Here is a 16,255-nt window from a genome sequence, read left to right as displayed (position 1 = left end):
CAGCAACCCCTCCACCACCACCACCACCACCACCGCCACCACCATCACGAGCAACACCACCATTGCCCCCGCCTACACATACCACGCATTGCCGCCCGACTACCGCGACGACCCAGACTCACAGGCCCACTCCCATTCCCACTCCCACTCGCGCAGCTCGCACACCGGGTCGTCATCGCCTGTGGCGCCTGCCTACAGTCCCATCACGCCCAAGGTCCAGCCCGTGCTCCCGGCCTGCACTGCGCCGCCGCTCGTATCGCCTGAAGAACATCATGACCCTCACATGCCCAGAGACGCTCCCTCACTCCTGCCGCCAGCAGCGTCTCGCATACCTCCGGCGAACTACATACCCCAGCCGCCGAGTCTCCCGTTCTCAAGCGACGACGCTGGCGATGCGATAGCCTTGCGTGCAGCTATATCTACATTGCAGTTCCAAAAGAAGAAGGCGCAGCACGATATCCATACACTAGTCACTATCAAGCAGCGCGCCCTCGACCAACCAGAGACGTTCAAGGACGAGTTAGCCGCTGGCCGGCTGCGTGAACAGAGGCCTAGCTTGGGCGATTTGCGTGCGATCCTGGACAATATCGAGGACGATGACCTGGACGACGAGGTCACCTTAGGCGCCACGCGAGATGCGCAAAGCGAGAACTCTTTGCCAGCGGAGACACCAGACTCGGAGCCTTCGCAGCTCGCACCTCCAAAGATCAAGGCGGAGTCGGAGCATGAAGTCCAGAAGCACTTCCCCAGGATACCTGGTCCGCAGACTGTAGTGCGGATGCCACATGTCAATTGGGCCAAGTATGGCATTGCTGGCGAGCCGCTGGACGCTTTACACGAGCAGCAACGACGTTGGCCGGGCGCGTTCGGGCACGGTGACAGGGGAAGGGAGTATGCTATTGCTGCCCCGTACAGTCCTTTTATGGATGCAGTGGAAGGCCAGCAAGTGAACGACACAGACGTTTCACGGAAAGATTCCGGTCCGGCACCGAGTCTCACGGGGACAATCAGCGAGCATATTATGGAGACCAGAAGCAGAAATTGACACACGACTAACGCATCAAAAGCAGCTAGATATGATTAATGGATCGGGAGGTAGCCCAGACAAGATATGCATCTGCTCTCTTGCCACATTTTGGTCTGCGTCTTTTCCAGGTCCTGTCATCTGTCCATATTCCATTACACATCACCCAAGTAGACAGTGGAAGCACAGAGCAGCGGCAAAAAAGTAATGTTACACTGGTCAGTCGTCCTGTCTTGCTAACTAGCCTGCTGTCTCTGCGAGTCCCAACGCCCGCTGAACTACCAAAAACCACCTTTGATGGTCAGACCCAATCGACCACGCTGTCGTCCTGGGCGCTTTCAACACCATGCCCCTTTTACTTGGCAAAGTGAAAGTCATAATTCAACCACTTCCTTGCAAGAACCTGTGAAACCTCCAACCCTGGCGTTCCATACGTCAATGGGCTAAAGAACCAGAAGCTCCAGATGAGCGACGCGACGATCACGCCACTGGCAGCCCACGTGCCGATCAATGTCTGACCAGCAATGCGCTCACGAATCGGCTTGCTGCGCTGAGCTGCTTGTGCTTTATTGCCCTTTTTGCCGTCCACGATGGGGTTGCCAGAGCCAATATTTGGAATCTCTTGGGGCTCAATGTTGAAGATGAACTCTACAATTGCGCCGGCGACTAAACAAGACGCCAAGTGAGCTGGTAAATAGTGGTGGAGGAAGAGTTGACGGCCCATGATGAAAAAGGGGAGATAGTGGGCTGCCCACAACAGGAAGAAGAATCCTGTGCTGTTGTACAGTCGGGAACGCGAGCCTGTGAGCCGGTTAGTCATGGAGGCCGAGCGTTGCTATGCTATCGGCATTGCTAACTTACGTGTGTCGAGTGCATCCACGCCGCGACGAACAGATATTTGATCGGCGAAGATGATCCCTGCGAACACAGCCAGAAGAGCGGAAGAGAACCACCAGCCGATCGGATTGCCCATGAAGTAGATCTGCGACTTCGTGGTTGACTCGGTCCAGAAGCTGACACCACGGAGGAGGAAAGGCCACTGGATGGGTTGCGACGCGTACGGGTGGGACGACGTCAAGGCGTTATTGTGATAGAACATTGCACGCTGGAGCTCTAGGTACTTCTTCATGAAAGGCATGCTCTTCGGCTTTCGTACCTCGCGAACATTGCGAGGAGAGTCAGCCGGGATGCCTTGAATATCCTCCACATACCATGTGTTGGAAGTCTGTAGTGCGTTCTTATTCCCGTTAATTTCGGCCTGCTTGTAAGCCCATTCGGGAAGAGGTGTGGTGTGAGTCCACATAGCTACTTTGGTGGGCACATGTATGAGCTTGAAGTGTGAAGAAAGTGTCTTGAACTCCTGACCGGCCTTGCCGTTGTCAATTCTAATCTCGAATAGAGTGTCGTTGAAACGCGCGCCATTGGCTTGTTCGAGTGAGACTGTAGTAAATTCTTGGTTGGTGGGGTGATATGGTGAAGCAACATCGTGCGTCAAGAGCCAGGAGTCTGTAACGAGGTGTCGTAGGCGGACAATGTCGTTGTTCTTGACGTGATGTCCTAAGCCCTCAAGTGGTTCGGCTGGGATAATTTGCCAAAGGTTATTCGTATCGTTGTGTGGGTAGCCAGTGACTTGCTGACCCTGAGACGAAACACGCCCGTCCTCATATCGCAGTGGGTACTTGTCGAAGTGCGAGTGGAGATATACCTTGGTGTCCTTGTGGCGCATGGATATGGCATCAAAGTAGTCGATTCCCACAGCCTTCTGCGCCATCAAATTGTCAGAAAGAGTTTCTTGAAACTCTGGTGTCATGAAATCGTCGCCCGGTCCAGAGCGCGAGAGAATGGCAAAATGGACTTGGAACCAGAACAAGTACATCAGGAAAGGGACTACGACCAGTCCAATGACACGCGCGGCGAAGTGTTTGCCAAAATCTGGCAGGCTGAGAGCGCCCCTCTTGCGATTGACGTCTAACAACTCCCAGAGGTCGATCATCACTGGCACGCCAATGGAGAAGAAGGTAAAGGCTCCGACATATTTGGTGCTGATCACGCAGCTCATGCAGACACCACTCAGGAGCAGCCACTTCCACCACTTTCTGCCAAAGGGGGCATGACGCAATTTGTAGAAGCGAATATAGCACAGTACACTCAATGCCATGAACAGCACCAGGGTGGCGTCCAACAGAATGAGTCGCGTCTGGCCCACATGTGCGTTATCGAACAGCACAAGCGAAGCCGCGAGTATGCAAGCAGGCAGGCTGTACCCGGATTCCCACATGATCAGATATGTGACTGAGACCGTCAGAGCCCCCATCAGGGCCGGCATTGCGCGGTATGCGACGTAGGGGACGTGATTGTCGATGTAGGAGTCGCCGATATTCTCGAAGAGGAAGCTGCCGTCGTAGCCCACGAGCCAGCCGGCGAAGGCGAAAAGCAGCTTGCCGAAGGGGGGGTGGACGTCGAAGAAGTAGCTTCGTTGGAGATAGTAGCTTGCGAACTAGGCGTCCAGATCAGTATGCTCTATGTAGATGACCTCGATGCGTGCAGCAACATCATGCACATCATCCTGGGCGCAGCAGGTCCAGCTCCACGTACCTTGCCAAAGTGGACTTCGTCAAACACGACCTGGTCGGGGTGGCTGATGCCCCAAAAGCGGGTGAGGAAGCCCAACAGTGTGATGATGGCAAAGGCAACGCTGTGGTCCCAGTCGCTCTTCTTCGCGTGCTTGAGCTGGCCCGTCACGCCCGCCCATGGTTCCTCCGCCGTCTTTCCATTGAGCAGCGCGGCGGAGTCTGTGATCGGCGTCTGCGGTCGTTTGGCGTCTTTAGGTCCGCGCAGGCGGACCTGCTGTGCTTGAGACATGCGGCGTTGCGAGCACTGCAGCGCCGCAGTGGGTGCAAAGAGAGTGGGTGCAGGAAGAGAAGGAGAAGAGAGAAGAGTAGGAAAGAATGGAAGAAAGGACAGAAGACAAGAAGACAGGGCGGGCGAAGAAAGGAGGATTGTCGAGTATGCAGACAGCTGTACGTTTTACCGTATTACCAAAAGCTCGCGCACTGCAGGTGCTCCACAGGGGCGCTAGGAGGAGCCAAGATTCCATCCACTCCAATCCATCCTCCATGGTACCTATACCTACCTCCTACAGCTGTTTGCCATTTTGTGGAGAGAGAGAACGAGACATTCATTCCATGGCGATGACTGCGGATCTGACTGCACTTCTTCGTTGTCATTCATGAGCACTGTGCGCTGGGTATCTACCTATTCTAACAATATTATGAGTGGGAGAGGGAGAGTGCAAGTGCGACGTGGTCTGCCATGTGGTCATCCCTTCGGCACGGACTGCCTGCCTGTCCTTCCGATCTTCATCATAAACCACCAACATGCTACTGCTATACAATTCACGGTCGCATGGCCCAGCGTCACGATCGCTCCCCGGATGCATGCACCACGCCTTCACCGGGGCCTCTGAAGGGCTGCTGCTCAGATTGCCGTCTCACTTCGGCCACTTGTCGCTGTAGCGGAGTCGTGTCAAAATCGTGCTGAGCTCCGCTGACCTCTTTCGCCGCACTTGGCAGAAAAGCAGCTGTGCTGGGCTCTTTTTCGGCTGATCCTGGCGCATCAATCGTGCTCGCTCCAGAAATGTTCGAAATGTTGCGAAACCCAGTCAGCTGGTCGCCGTTCAGCCTGTGTTTGGTCACAATCAAAGGTGATGCCAAGTCCTTATCTGAATTAAGTTGTTTCGCTCGATCTGCGCTCGGAAGAGGGTCTGTAGGGTCGCTGCTGGCATGTGTAGTGCCAGCGCTCGATTGCTCGAACAGCGCTCGGCGCTGAGGCAGGGGTGTAGCATGTGGACTCACACGCTGAGAAGGTCCAACTGCGATGCCGAGGTTTCTGGCAAATTGCTTCGTGCCGGTACCTGGCTCTGCCCAATCCGGAGTATGAGCTATGTTAGGAGTGAGGTGGTTCATCATTGGGCCCTGCGGACGAGCCCATGGATTCTGTTCGATGAACTGCTCATGAGCAATGCGTTCACTCTGTGGCGGAATCAGGGTGGCTCTGTTTGGAAAGTAAACGGGTTGGGAGTGTGAAGCCGGCTGCTGAGTACGCTTGGATATCTTCTTGCCCGTCAGCCTGTGTTCACTATGCCATCACAGAGGGGTTCCCTACCTTCATAGCCTTCAGATCGTCTTCCAACATGTCGCGATCGGCGCCAGTGATGTTCGGCGCAGCGGGAAATCCAATGTACTTCGCAACGCCGCTGAGCACGGACACTTCTTGGTTGTATTTCGCCTGCTGCTTGATCTGATCGCTCTTTTTGGTGGGAAATTTATAAATGTAGCTTTCGTCTTCCTGCTGATTGTTTTGCCGTCGTTCATTTTGTATCTTGTACCAATCATCGCCGAGTTGCTGCATAACATCTTCCCGCAGCTGTCGAGCATGCTGGAAGTACTGACTGTGGAGCTGGCTCCGCTCACCAAGCGTCGTGCGGCGAAGGCTTTCCAGCTTGAACTTGTAGAAAGCGTGAGCCTCGCTCACTTGCTTCGCTTTGCGGACATTGACGCAAGCGATCTGTCGTAGATACTCCGGGTGTCTGCTGTCCGGCTGATTGAGCAGATCTAATTCAGCGTTCGTTGCAGCTAGCTTTTCGTTGATCATCTTCTCGCGGAAGGCAGCAAACTGCTTGGCCAGTTCTTCAAAGGCTATCGCAGCAGCAGGCTTGTGCTTCACTTCTTCTGCGGCTTTTGCTTTCGCTTCTGCGCTCTGCTCGGCTGTTTGAGCCACAGTTTCTGGATCCTCAGCTCCTGCATCCTTGTTTGCGTCCTTTTTCCCTCGGCCTTTTGGTTTGGGGCCTCGTTTAGCCTTTCCATTGCCCTTGGCAGACGACGTGGGAACCTCTGGCTGCTTAAGTTCCGACACCACAGCCAACTCCTCTGCGGTATCCTGGGGCTCTACTGCAGTATTTTCTGCGTCTGCTAAAGTGGTTCCGGGCACGTTTGTGGGAGCCGCGCTATGGCTTCGTTTTCGCGGGGATTCAGCGAGTTCTGAGTCTGCGCTGCTCAACGAGCTGTCCGCGGTATCGGATCGCTTCCGCTTCTTACCTAGATCACAATTCAGTACTTTATAATGCGGCATAGTTCAAGATTGTCACAGTTGTACTTACCCAGCGTGTCTGTGGTGCTCGTGCTAGACGTTGCGCCGAGGCCAGTGGGTAGAGGCGATGGAGGATCGGACAGCTCATCCTCCAGCGTTGCAGCTTGAATCAGTTTGCTTGGTGTTTTACCAGTTTCTCCGATCTGTATACGATTTTTGTGAGGTGTCTGGTCAAGTCGCTCTGTTTCGGCCTCGGAATCTACCTCCAGCGACTGATGCGCCGCGAGCTCCTCCGACGTCGCCAGGACATGGTCAGGTTGGCTCTGCTGAGCTTGGGCATCTAGCTCGTCTTCGGGCTCGCTGAGAATGCTCGAGCCATCGTCGTCATCATGATTGCGCGAGGTCGCCGTCGCGGCCGGGTCAGGCTGTACTGCATGTTCGCGGATTGCGCTGGGCGAAGCTTTGGCACTGAGCGGCGATATTGATGGGCGAGGGTTGTCGAATCGTGTCGGCGATGAGGGACTGCGAGCAGAAACAGTAGCAGCGGCGGTGGTCGCGTTGGGGTTAGCGGAGGCGTCGAGGTGGTTGTGGTTGTAATTATGGGCGTGATTGTGATGGCTGCTGCCCGGCCGCGCGGGCGTTGTCATCGCGGAATATCTGAGCAGAGGCACAGAGGCGGAGGGGAGGGGCCGAAGAGTGTTGTTGTCGTCGTCGCTGTCGTTGGCGTCGTCGTTGTCAAGTTGCTTCAGGACCTGAGCACTCAGCGGGGACAACCTCGAAGCGAGACAGGGCTGGTTGCTTGGTTGCTTAGTTCTGCTGCTACTGCTAGAACTACAAAGCACCTTCCTCAGTCAGGGTACTCTAGGTTCGGTAGTTCCAAGTGACCTTGCATGTGGGGTATTAGAGAATCGAGGCTAATGAATTTCTGACAAGATATTCTTCCCTTCAACCACCACCAAGCCACCTACCAGACGCATCACGACAATGGCTCCGTCCACGGCCCGCAAAGATGCAAGCACACGGTCGGTCGCTTCTGGCTTCAGCTTACTCGCCGACGAGAAACGCACCGACTCGGCGCTGTCGTTGCTCTTCGCGGTCAAGGTGAGTAAATGTGCCACACTCCCTTTCTGCCGACATATAAGTGTGCTAACGCTGACTCTCTACACAGCAACCGCCTGTCAAGGCCAAGCCCGCTACCGCCCTGCCTTCCGTGCAGAGAAGAGCTGCTTCTGCGAATAACGCTGCATCTGATGCCGATAACGACGCAGACCTCTCCGAAGTGGACGGAGAGTTGGATGATGCCGATACGGCAGCCGAAGTAGGCGTGGATGTTGGCTCGGACGCGGACTCGGGTGACACGGTCGAGAACGTCACAGAGCCCAGGCGTAAGCGGAAGCGTGGCGATGCTGAGGAGCAGCTCGAGGATGTCTATATGAGCCGGCTGGTGCGCGAGGAAGAAAAGGACGCTGAGCGACTTGCCGCTGGGCGAGTTCCAAAGCGCGCCAAGCAGCGAGGTGCGCCTGACAGCGAGGTGGAGGTCGAGGATGAAGATCTGACAGTGGAGGCCATACCCTTTGACGATCAATATGAGAGCGCGTCCGATGATGACCAGGACGGCACTGCGGCCCCGCCCAAGCATGAAACTGAGGAAGCGAAAGATATCGAACTGGACAAGGCGAACCGGACTGTATTCGTAGGTAACGTCTCCACGACTGCCATCTCCTCCAAGCCCGCCCGCAAGGCACTCCTCGTTCACCTTGCCTCGTTCTTCCCCACGCAGTCCAGCGTAAAGGCTGGTCCGAAGCCCAAAGTCGAGTCTATCCGTTTTCGCTCCACGCCTTACGCGTCCGCGATTCCGAAGAAAGCTGCGTTCGCAAAGAAAGAGCTCATGGACGCCACGTCAAAGTCTACTAATGCCTACGTCGTCTACTCGACACCTTCTCTGGCTCGCGAGGCCTGCAAGAGCCTGAACGGCACTGTAGTGCTCGACCGTCATCTCCGCGTAGACTCAGTCGCTCATCCAGCCAAAGTGGACAACAGGCGATGTGTATTTGTGGGCAATTTGGGCTTCGTGGACGACGAATCCAACATCCAAGATGCCAATGAGGACGATGGGCGCGAGAAGCGCAAACGCGGCAAAGAGCCCGCAGATGTCGAGGAGGGTTTGTGGCGCTGCTTTGCCAAGTGTGGAACAGTTGAGAGCGTGCGTGTCATCCGCGACAACACCACCAGGGTCGGCAAGGGAATCGCATACGTCCAATTCGAGGACGAGAATGCAGTGGAGGCAGCGTTACTGCTGAACGAGAAAAAGTTTCCTCCGATGCTGCCTCGCAAACTTCGTGTTAGTCGAGCAAAGGCACCAAAGAAGAATGCAAAGGTAGGCAGTGGGAGACCTTCAGTCAGGCCACAGCATACCGGCAGTGGCTACCAGCGCAAGGTCACTGGCGAGGAAGCTTCGAGACTGGGAAGATCTGCCAAATTGCTAGGTCGTGCCGCAGCAGCCAACATGCGCAAAGGAGGGGAAAAATCTTCTAGGCCATCTAGGCAGCCCTCGCAGGCCATGTCTTTCGAGTCGGCAGAAGGTAGCATCAGGAAGCCCGAGAATTTCATTTTCGAGGGGAACAGAGCTAGCGCAAGATCGGGGAAAAGTGGGCTGAAATTAGGAGGCAAGGCACACAAGAGCAAGACGAAGGTGACCAAGAGGAGCTCTTCTTACAAGGATCAGGCCAAGAAGAAGATCAGAGCGTGATGAAGCAAGCGGATCAGATGCATGATCATAATAGTGCTGAGAGCATGTTCCCGCTTCGTATGGCGGTGTCTGTTTCAATCTGCCCATACCTCACTTTCGGCCATTGTCCTTGCGGCCTCGTCGCAAAAGGACAAATAAACAGTTACTACACTACGCAATCGTCACAAGACCCGCGTACCCAATATAGCGCACCCTGCAGCGAAGATGGAGCATCTTCAAATCGCCCAGGACCCACGGCGTTGCGTTGTAGCCCAGTTACCACCTGTAGCATCGGTCTTGTCAAAATTCTTCTCCTGCTTGGCCCACTCGAAGATATACAACTTGAGGGCCTGCCATCTCTTACAATCCTGACTTGTTATACCTTGTCCACCACCGCCCTCGAAGTCTGTGCCCAATCGTATATAACCTCGCGGGTTCTGTTTGGCCTTCACGTCATCCTCGCGCAATTCCGAGATCGGAATGCAGCTAATCTTGGACAGCTCTTCGTCGAAGGGGCGAGCTAATGACGGGTAGCCTAGCGAAAGATAGTTGTATACTTGCGTGACAAAAGAGTCTGGATATTCACGCTCAATCTGTGCGACCATTTGCTTCTCCGACATGAGTATGGCATCCAGGCGGTTCAGATCAACGGTTTCAGACATCATCGGGGTAGCTGCCACTGCCACAGCGGACCCATTGCGCTGGGCGAATGATTGCTCGAATGGGTTCGAATTTGCAGCCCGAGGAGCAGGTGTCATCAGCCCAGTAGGGCCAGCAGGCGGCGATAGTGCAGTGTTCAAAGAAGCATCATCATCATTGCTGACGCAGAAACCGCCCCAAAGACCTTTGCCGGCAGTGCTCTGGGCAGGACCCTTAGAAGCCGCCGAGGCCATGCGCTGGTCGGACTTTTTAACAGGTGCAGCTGCCCAAAGGCCACCCTTAGTAGCAGTTTCGACACTGGACTGCTCACTCAAATAGCACATCTGCTTTCGCAATGCTTCTGAGCCCTGCGTCACGTCAAACCTGGCTGGTTCAGGCGAAGTACATCGGGGAAACATCAAATCATTCCCCAACATAGGAGGTCGAGCGCGGTCACGCATGGACTTCAGCTCGCTATCTTGCTGATAAAGCGTAAGTCCGGCCGCCGGGTTCCACCATGGGGAATGAGTTTCTTTCTTCTTCTCTGTCGACCGGTTCGCATTTCGATCTTGTTCCAGCTGCTCTGCATGTCGCTGCATCTCAAGCTGTTCCCATGAGATTGTGCCGGTGCTCTCTCGCCGCAGAGCGGCTCGATGTAGAAACTCCTCCTCGTCGAAACCCTCCCAAGTGACTGGACGATCTTCAATCTCCATTTCTTCGCTGCCATCCTGCTCGCTATTGATATAGTGCTGTACGGGTTCATGAAAGTCTGAGTTTGGAAAAGCTGCGAGCGCTGCCTCCTCAAGCCTCCGCTGAGCCTTCTTCTGTTCAAGCTGCAACAAGTAGTGACTGAAGCTCTCGTCCACGCTCTCTCGCATCCGTGTGGCGTGTTTGTAGGAAGCTTGTGGGAGGGACATATCAGAAGCAGTTATAGGCGAGCCTTGGCCAGGGCTACATGACCTGCGAGAGGAATAGCCGGATTCGCGCTCACTTTCGGAGCTCTCAATCGTATCGAGCTCGGGACATCGAAAAGAATGTGAGCGTTCAGGCTGAAGATCTGATCTGGGTGGCGCACTGCCATCCAAGGGTGATATACAGCGCCGCATCTCGGGTGGTATGTCAAGGGTGTTGAGCGACGGAGAAGCGTCATCCGTGGACATCTTGTTCGCCTTTCGCCGGCCCGCGTGGCGGCGATGTTCTCGAGCATGCACCACGAAGCCTTCCTCGGTCTTGTAATTCTGATAGTTGGCGTCATTGGCATCGCCCTTTCTGCGTGACCGTTTGGCAGTTGATAACACCTCGGGCTGGAATCTACGTGGCACAGAGCCCTCTGCAGCTCCCCGGGAGATGACATCGCCATGTTGGCTCGTCCTTTGACCACTACTCCGCGACGGAGAGCAATTGCCGGCGGAGCAGGCCTCAGTCAGCTGCGACTGAGGTCCTGTATGACTCGTTCTACTGTGATTCGGGCCACTGCGGGCAGCTCTGTCTTTGCTGCTCTTCTGCGTCGTCTCGATTGGCTGTGGGGCGAAGCGTCGAACAGGTGGCTTGGAAGCCTGTGTGAGGCTCGAGGTGGAGCTGCGAGTTGACTTGGACGTGGTTTCGAAGGGCTCTGGAGCAAAGCGTCTAATTCTAGGCAGCTCTCGTTCGGCGGAATGTTCATCGGGCGAGTGCTTTCGGGCCTGCTTGGACGATTTCGTAGTCGTCTCGATTGGCTCTGGGGCAAAGCGTCGAACCACATTCTGCTGCGGCGGCGAGGACGGAGGCATGTCAGAGCGGCGGCAGCGTGGCCCAGACGTTGTGAAGGACTTGGTCGCAATTCATGCGCGTGACGAGGTGTGCAGCCACAGAGCCGACCAGGCCAGCACGGAGCAAGGCAGAGTGCAGGACCGTGGTCCGCTCAGAGGCGCGTCGAGGTGGAGAAATGGAGAGGCGGAGAGGCGGGCGGGCGGCGAGGCGGGCTGGCGGGCTGGCGGACTGGCGGACTGGCGGACTGGCGGGTTGGCGGACTGGCGGACTGGCAGACTGATGAGAGCACAGAAGAATACAGTTACATGTAAGTAATGTACCTAGAGCACAGGGGCCAAGGGTTCGTGTTGAGGATGACGTTGGTCGGGTGAGAAGCCACCAGGGTGCAAAGGCAAGAGGTCGTGTGAATGGATGTACGTGATTGGCCAGTTGATGTCCAATATTGCTCTGGTGGTGGTGGTGGTGATGATGGCGGCGGTGATGGTGGTGCTCGTCGTCGTCGTCGTCGTCGTCGTCGTCAATGTTGGTCTGGCGGTGGTCTATGTCTCTCTCTACCTATATGTGTAAAGTGAGGCGGCAGACAAGAGCAGTGGTGGCGGTGTGTGGTCGTGTGTGATGATGGTGCGTACATGTATGTCTGCCCTGTGTATGTGTGTCAGGTCACCTCAGCTACCTGTACATGACCTTAGAAGGCTTACCTCCTGCCTCCTAGAATGGATGGGGAGCGGTACATCATTCCAATGCTGTCGATGTCGGTGTGGGCAGGCCCGGGGGGCGGTCCAGAACAACGGCTAACCCGATGTAGTGCCTCCTACCTTGCTACCTCCTACCAGTGTTCACTGAGTGACCACCGTAGGAGGTACCTTCTAGCAATAGTCCAGTTCAGCAGCAGCTACCTCCTACCTCCTACCTTCCTTACATGTAGCTGAGAGGTACATGTACTCCTCCGTTGTCCGTTGTCCGTTGTCCGTCGTACCTACATGTACCTCACCTGCCTCACCTCACCTCATCTCTGGCATCTTCTTGAATACCTACCTACATGTACCTGTATCTTGTACCTCTTAGGCCCCGTTCGGTACTGCTACTGCACGCCAATCTACATGGACCTTAGCTTATCAGCTTCGGTATCTACCTAGCCTAGCCCCGACCCGTCAATGGATCATTATGGAAACCGTCCCGTCTGCGTCTTCTGCAAATAGCAAGGGCTGCAAGGTAATCCGCCAAACGGTTTCATCTGATATCATTTTCAGTTATGCTAGGTACTTAAGGTACCGTATGTATATAATAATATACCTGAATTAGAGTAATGTCTTCGAAACCCGCGGGGGTCTCCCTCTGGACAGAACGAGCCTATGGAGTCTAGTACCGCGTCTTCCTCCCTGGGCCTTGGCCCTTCGCTTAGCCTTGACCTCGTCCTCACCTCCTCGACCTCGTCCTCGCCCTCGTCCTTGTTCTTGTTCTTGTTCTTGTTCTTGTTCTTGTTCTTGTTCTTGTCCTTGACCTTGTCCTTGTCCTCGTCCTCGTCCTTGTCCTTGTCCTTGTCCTCGACAACTCCAAGGCTCCAAGGCTCCAACAAAAACCTACCTATATAGCGTGCCTGCTCGTCGGACCGGATCGGCGATCACGGACCTTCCCGAGATCGGAGCCGCACCCCGCTGAGACAAACAGGTTCGTTCCTCCTCTACCAGTGACCACAACAAATCATGGATAAAACACCACAATCACGAAGTGACCTCACCACCCTCACCACCCTCACCACCCTCACCACCCTCACCCACACTTAAAATCCTACCTGTCTACCTTAGTCCGCTCTGACCATCGAGGCCGGCGAAACATATCTTCGGTGCCCGCCAAGAATGTAATATGTGCCAGCCATGATACATGTTGCACCAAATATGACTATAGCCCAATTGAAGTTCTCGGTCCATCGCGTATGGTTGTGGAGTACATCAGTCGGGAAGAAGGAGAAGGCGAAAATCACCTAACGCCAAGTCAGCTGTACAGCCAGGATTGCCAATATATGAACCCCACGAAAGTCTGTTGTCGAGCCTCATTCGCCACATGGGGAGGGGGAGTGACGACCGTCTCTGCCCGTGCTTCTCTAATGTACTTACCATTAAAAAGGCTAGCGAGATGTCGTTGATGATACCGCCATAGCATCCGAGCGACCAGCGTGCCGGCAGAAGAGCTTCGCCTCGGAGTCTCTTCAAGCGCAGGCAGCCTATCGACACAATGTATGAGAAACCAAGGGCAGCGTTCGAGACACCGACGACAGCGTTGAATGCCGTGTCAGATCCGAAATTGATGGCCGAGCTGTCGACTGCGTTAGCATCAGCACGGCGCCCCTAATACTACCTCACTCACATCACAGCTGATACGACCAGGCAGCATAGGACAGCATTCACTGGTACCTCCATCCGAGGGTTTACGTAACGAATCCAACGGGAGAATGGAAAGCCCTACCACAATCAGTGCTACTCAAGTCTCGGCCAGACATACTACTTCGCGCACCTGGTCTCGGGAGAACGCCCAAATCTGCCTGGAGGCACTGGCGGTGGTGGTCACGGTGGAGAAGAAGAGCAGTACAACTAGCATTGCACCCAGGACGCACGTGGCCGCCTTTGAGCCTGTGGCTCTCAAAAGCACGTCGATGATCGGGAAGTCGCTCTCCAGGTTGACGAGATACTCGATGTCAGTGATGCAAAAACTGAGTCTCTCGTTAGCTGGATCTCAGGTACCGGCGGTATCATAACGCACCAAAAACTGATCAGCATCGTGATCCCGAGTACTCCATTTAGCACCGTTGCCCACATCATCGCTCGTGGTAATTGCAAGGATGCATCCTTCAACTCTTCCGACATATGGGCTTCAGAGAGTCAGCAAACGCTACCTTAGGCAAGTGCAATTACATGCATATCAACGCAACTCACCTCCAGCGTCAGGGCCAATAAAGCACCACACCGGTGTGGCCAAGCCTACAAGGCAAGACAGTCCTGTATTGCCCCAGCCTCCACCATCATGGAACTCTGTGAAGACACGCTGCGCAGGTGCGTGGTCACCCATGATCCCTGGCCATCACATTTCACGTCAGTGATATCTGCACCGCGCGAGGCAGTGTGAAGGCTGCTTACAGAAGATCAAGAGAAAAACCTAATCCAGAATTAGCATGTTCTGTGTGATGGTAGCCATGTCTACCTACGAAGAACCCGAGAACGTGGACAAAGAGCAGAATGCCTTCCGCAAGCGGTAGCTGTTGAGCGCAAAAGATATTGAAGCCTACGGCCAGGAAGAGGAAGCAGTACAGCAGCAGCGTCGATTGCCACAGACGAGATATGTCGGCCTCGGGACTGACCAGAAGCACCATGGTCTGTACCATACCAGACAGTTGGACACAGCAAGATGGAACGCCTGCGATCCAGCCGAGACAGCAACACCATCCCACGACATAGCTAAGCGGTTTCTGCAACGATGGGGGCGCGAACTCCGAGACCCTGCGAAGGAGATTCACATTAGCACTGATTCAGCACAATGCACTCGTTTTGGTGATTCCGTCTGAGGCCGCAGACGACTTCATATCGTCGCTGCTTACCAGTGGTACTAATCATGTGTTAGCATCGGTCGCGATCACTTTGATGCTCACAGTAAATGCAGAGACCTACTTGTCCACCTGCGGTCGGAGCCATGGATGCCATTTCAGCCAGCGAAGCAATCATGCAAAGCATTAGAAGCCAGACTGCAATGGTGCACCAGATGACACCAGCTGTACCGCCGTTGTATAGACCGAACCAGGTTGACAGGAGGACGTTCTCCCAGGTAGCTTGCAATATTGTTACGAACCCGACAATTCCTTGACAATGGCGCCACGTCAGTTCCAGCGCTTAGATATGTGCCATTGCTGCTTCGGCGACATACCGACGAATTTGAAATTTCTCTACGGTAATGTGAGTCTCAATTACATGTACCAAGAAGCTTGAGCGAAACTTACACGTAGTTCCTGTTTTTTGCCCATACGACCCATCTCGTATCCATCTATGGACGTCCCGCCCTTCTTCTCAACAATAACAGCCTCCGCCTCGGGCTGCATGCTATCGATAGAATAGCCATCCTCTGGCTTCGCATCTGATTTCATCGTGGCGTGAGCCCTTCCAGGGACAGCTTTCGAGATGTTGAGGGCAAATGGAAAACTTGATCGGAGCAACACAAGATTAAGGAGGGGCAGGTCGAATGACGGAAGCGTAAGAGTTCTTGAACAAGAAAGATAGGGATGGGCTACTGAGTATGGTGCGTTTGCCACATGTTTCGTGCCACACGAATCCATCCAACGGAGGGCTCTCGGTCCGGTAGCAGAGAGATGGTGCAAGTGATATGGACCGCGACTGTCATCACTTCTGTGAATACTGGCCAAGTCTGATCAGCGCCGGCATCGAGGTCGGCCGTGCGACCACAGGCGCTGAATCGATGTGCGAGGTAGCTCAACAGGACGTTGCAGGACACTGCGAGACCTTGGTACGCTCATCTTTTCTGGCTTTGACAGGCGCGAATGCAGCAGATTGCTGCCCTTGCAGGTTCTCCCTGCGCCACTTGTGTGAAGGGAGATCGGTCATTGGGATTTGTGCTACGTGGCACAGCAGGTCGCTATCCCACCGCTTGAGGAACACAAACCTGCAGTTAATGCTGTCGGCGACAAGCACTGCAGCACTGCGAGAGTGGAGCCCTCGTTGTGTGACTTTGCAGTTTCTTGGCTTTTGCAGAGCAAACGTCGCTTGGTCTCCCGCGTTTCGGCTAACATCTGCGGATGGCTTCCCATCACTTTTTTCAATGCTGGGTCAGCAGCATGGAGAGAAATCGTGGCAACTCCTGAGTTGTGTAGTATGAGTGTTTTTTTTTGTGAAGCAGCACAAGCCCAGCCGAGACGATTCATGTGGTAGCACAGCGCTCATTGCCGTTGGCTGCCACCCAGCACCCCGTGGTGTGTATGTACTTGTGAACTCTTTCCAACCCGAACATATCCCTTTCTTCAATACCCC

The 16,255-nt window shown here is 54.7% G+C and overlaps 6 protein-coding genes across 6 annotated transcripts; 2 read left to right on the top strand and 4 right to left on the bottom strand.

Moving 5' to 3' along the window:
- Window positions 1-45: 45 nt before the first annotated feature.
- On the bottom strand, window positions 46-4,000 carry SEPMUDRAFT_57428 (glycosyltransferase family 39 protein). The gene is made up of 3 exons (XM_016909436.1): window positions 3,620-4,000; window positions 1,886-3,521; window positions 46-1,825 (listed from the first exon to the last, which is right to left on the bottom strand). Exons 1-3 carry the CDS (start codon window positions 3,884-3,886, stop codon window positions 1,380-1,382), a joined length of 2,349 nt encoding a protein of 782 aa, XP_016765354.1. The 5' UTR covers window positions 3,887-4,000; the 3' UTR covers window positions 46-1,379.
- Window positions 176-937, top strand: SEPMUDRAFT_19358 (uncharacterized protein; the record flags this gene model as incomplete). The annotated part of the gene is made up of 2 exons (XM_016908316.1): window positions 176-613; window positions 683-937. Coding segments are annotated over 2 exons (693 nt in total), but the record flags the coding sequence as incomplete, so codon positions are not given.
- Window positions 4,001-4,233: 233 nt separating the features above from the next.
- Window positions 4,234-6,759, bottom strand: SEPMUDRAFT_130022 (uncharacterized protein; the record flags this gene model as incomplete). Its single annotated transcript, XM_016902324.1, has 3 exons — window positions 4,234-5,136; window positions 5,189-6,120; window positions 6,183-6,759. The coding sequence occupies 3 exons, from the start codon at window positions 6,757-6,759 to the stop codon at window positions 4,441-4,443; spliced, it is 2,205 nt and encodes a 734-aa protein (XP_016765353.1). The 3' UTR covers window positions 4,234-4,440.
- A 323-nt stretch (window positions 6,760-7,082) lies between these two features.
- Window positions 7,083-11,408, top strand: SEPMUDRAFT_146322 (uncharacterized protein). The gene is made up of 2 exons (XM_016903575.1): window positions 7,083-7,213; window positions 7,281-11,408. The coding sequence occupies exons 1-2, from the start codon at window positions 7,097-7,099 to the stop codon at window positions 8,859-8,861; spliced, it is 1,698 nt and encodes a 565-aa protein (XP_016765351.1). The 5' UTR covers window positions 7,083-7,096; the 3' UTR covers window positions 8,862-11,408.
- SEPMUDRAFT_34961 (uncharacterized protein) lies at window positions 9,077-11,248 on the bottom strand (the record flags this gene model as incomplete). Its single annotated transcript, XM_016908587.1, has 2 exons — window positions 9,077-10,585; window positions 10,694-11,248. 2 exons carry the CDS (start codon window positions 11,246-11,248, stop codon window positions 9,077-9,079), a joined length of 2,064 nt encoding a protein of 687 aa, XP_016765352.1.
- Window positions 11,409-12,506: 1,098 nt separating the features above from the next.
- On the bottom strand, window positions 12,507-15,702 carry SEPMUDRAFT_122655 (amino acid transporter). The gene is made up of 12 exons (XM_016901789.1): window positions 15,214-15,702; window positions 15,141-15,159; window positions 14,888-15,075; window positions 14,818-14,825; window positions 14,428-14,719; window positions 14,360-14,378; window positions 14,159-14,296; window positions 13,986-14,094; window positions 13,740-13,935; window positions 13,593-13,687; window positions 13,343-13,541; window positions 12,507-13,209 (listed from the first exon to the last, which is right to left on the bottom strand). Exons 1-12 carry the CDS (start codon window positions 15,355-15,357, stop codon window positions 13,030-13,032), a joined length of 1,587 nt encoding a protein of 528 aa, XP_016765350.1. The 5' UTR covers window positions 15,358-15,702; the 3' UTR covers window positions 12,507-13,029.
- Window positions 15,703-16,255: the final 553 nt, after the last annotated feature.

This window comes from Sphaerulina musiva (genome assembly GCF_000320565.1).
Source record: "Sphaerulina musiva SO2202 unplaced genomic scaffold SEPMUscaffold_1, whole genome shotgun sequence".
Taxonomy (NCBI): domain Eukaryota; kingdom Fungi; phylum Ascomycota; class Dothideomycetes; order Mycosphaerellales; family Mycosphaerellaceae; genus Sphaerulina; species Sphaerulina musiva.
This window is presented reverse-complemented; position numbering and strand designations above follow the sequence as displayed.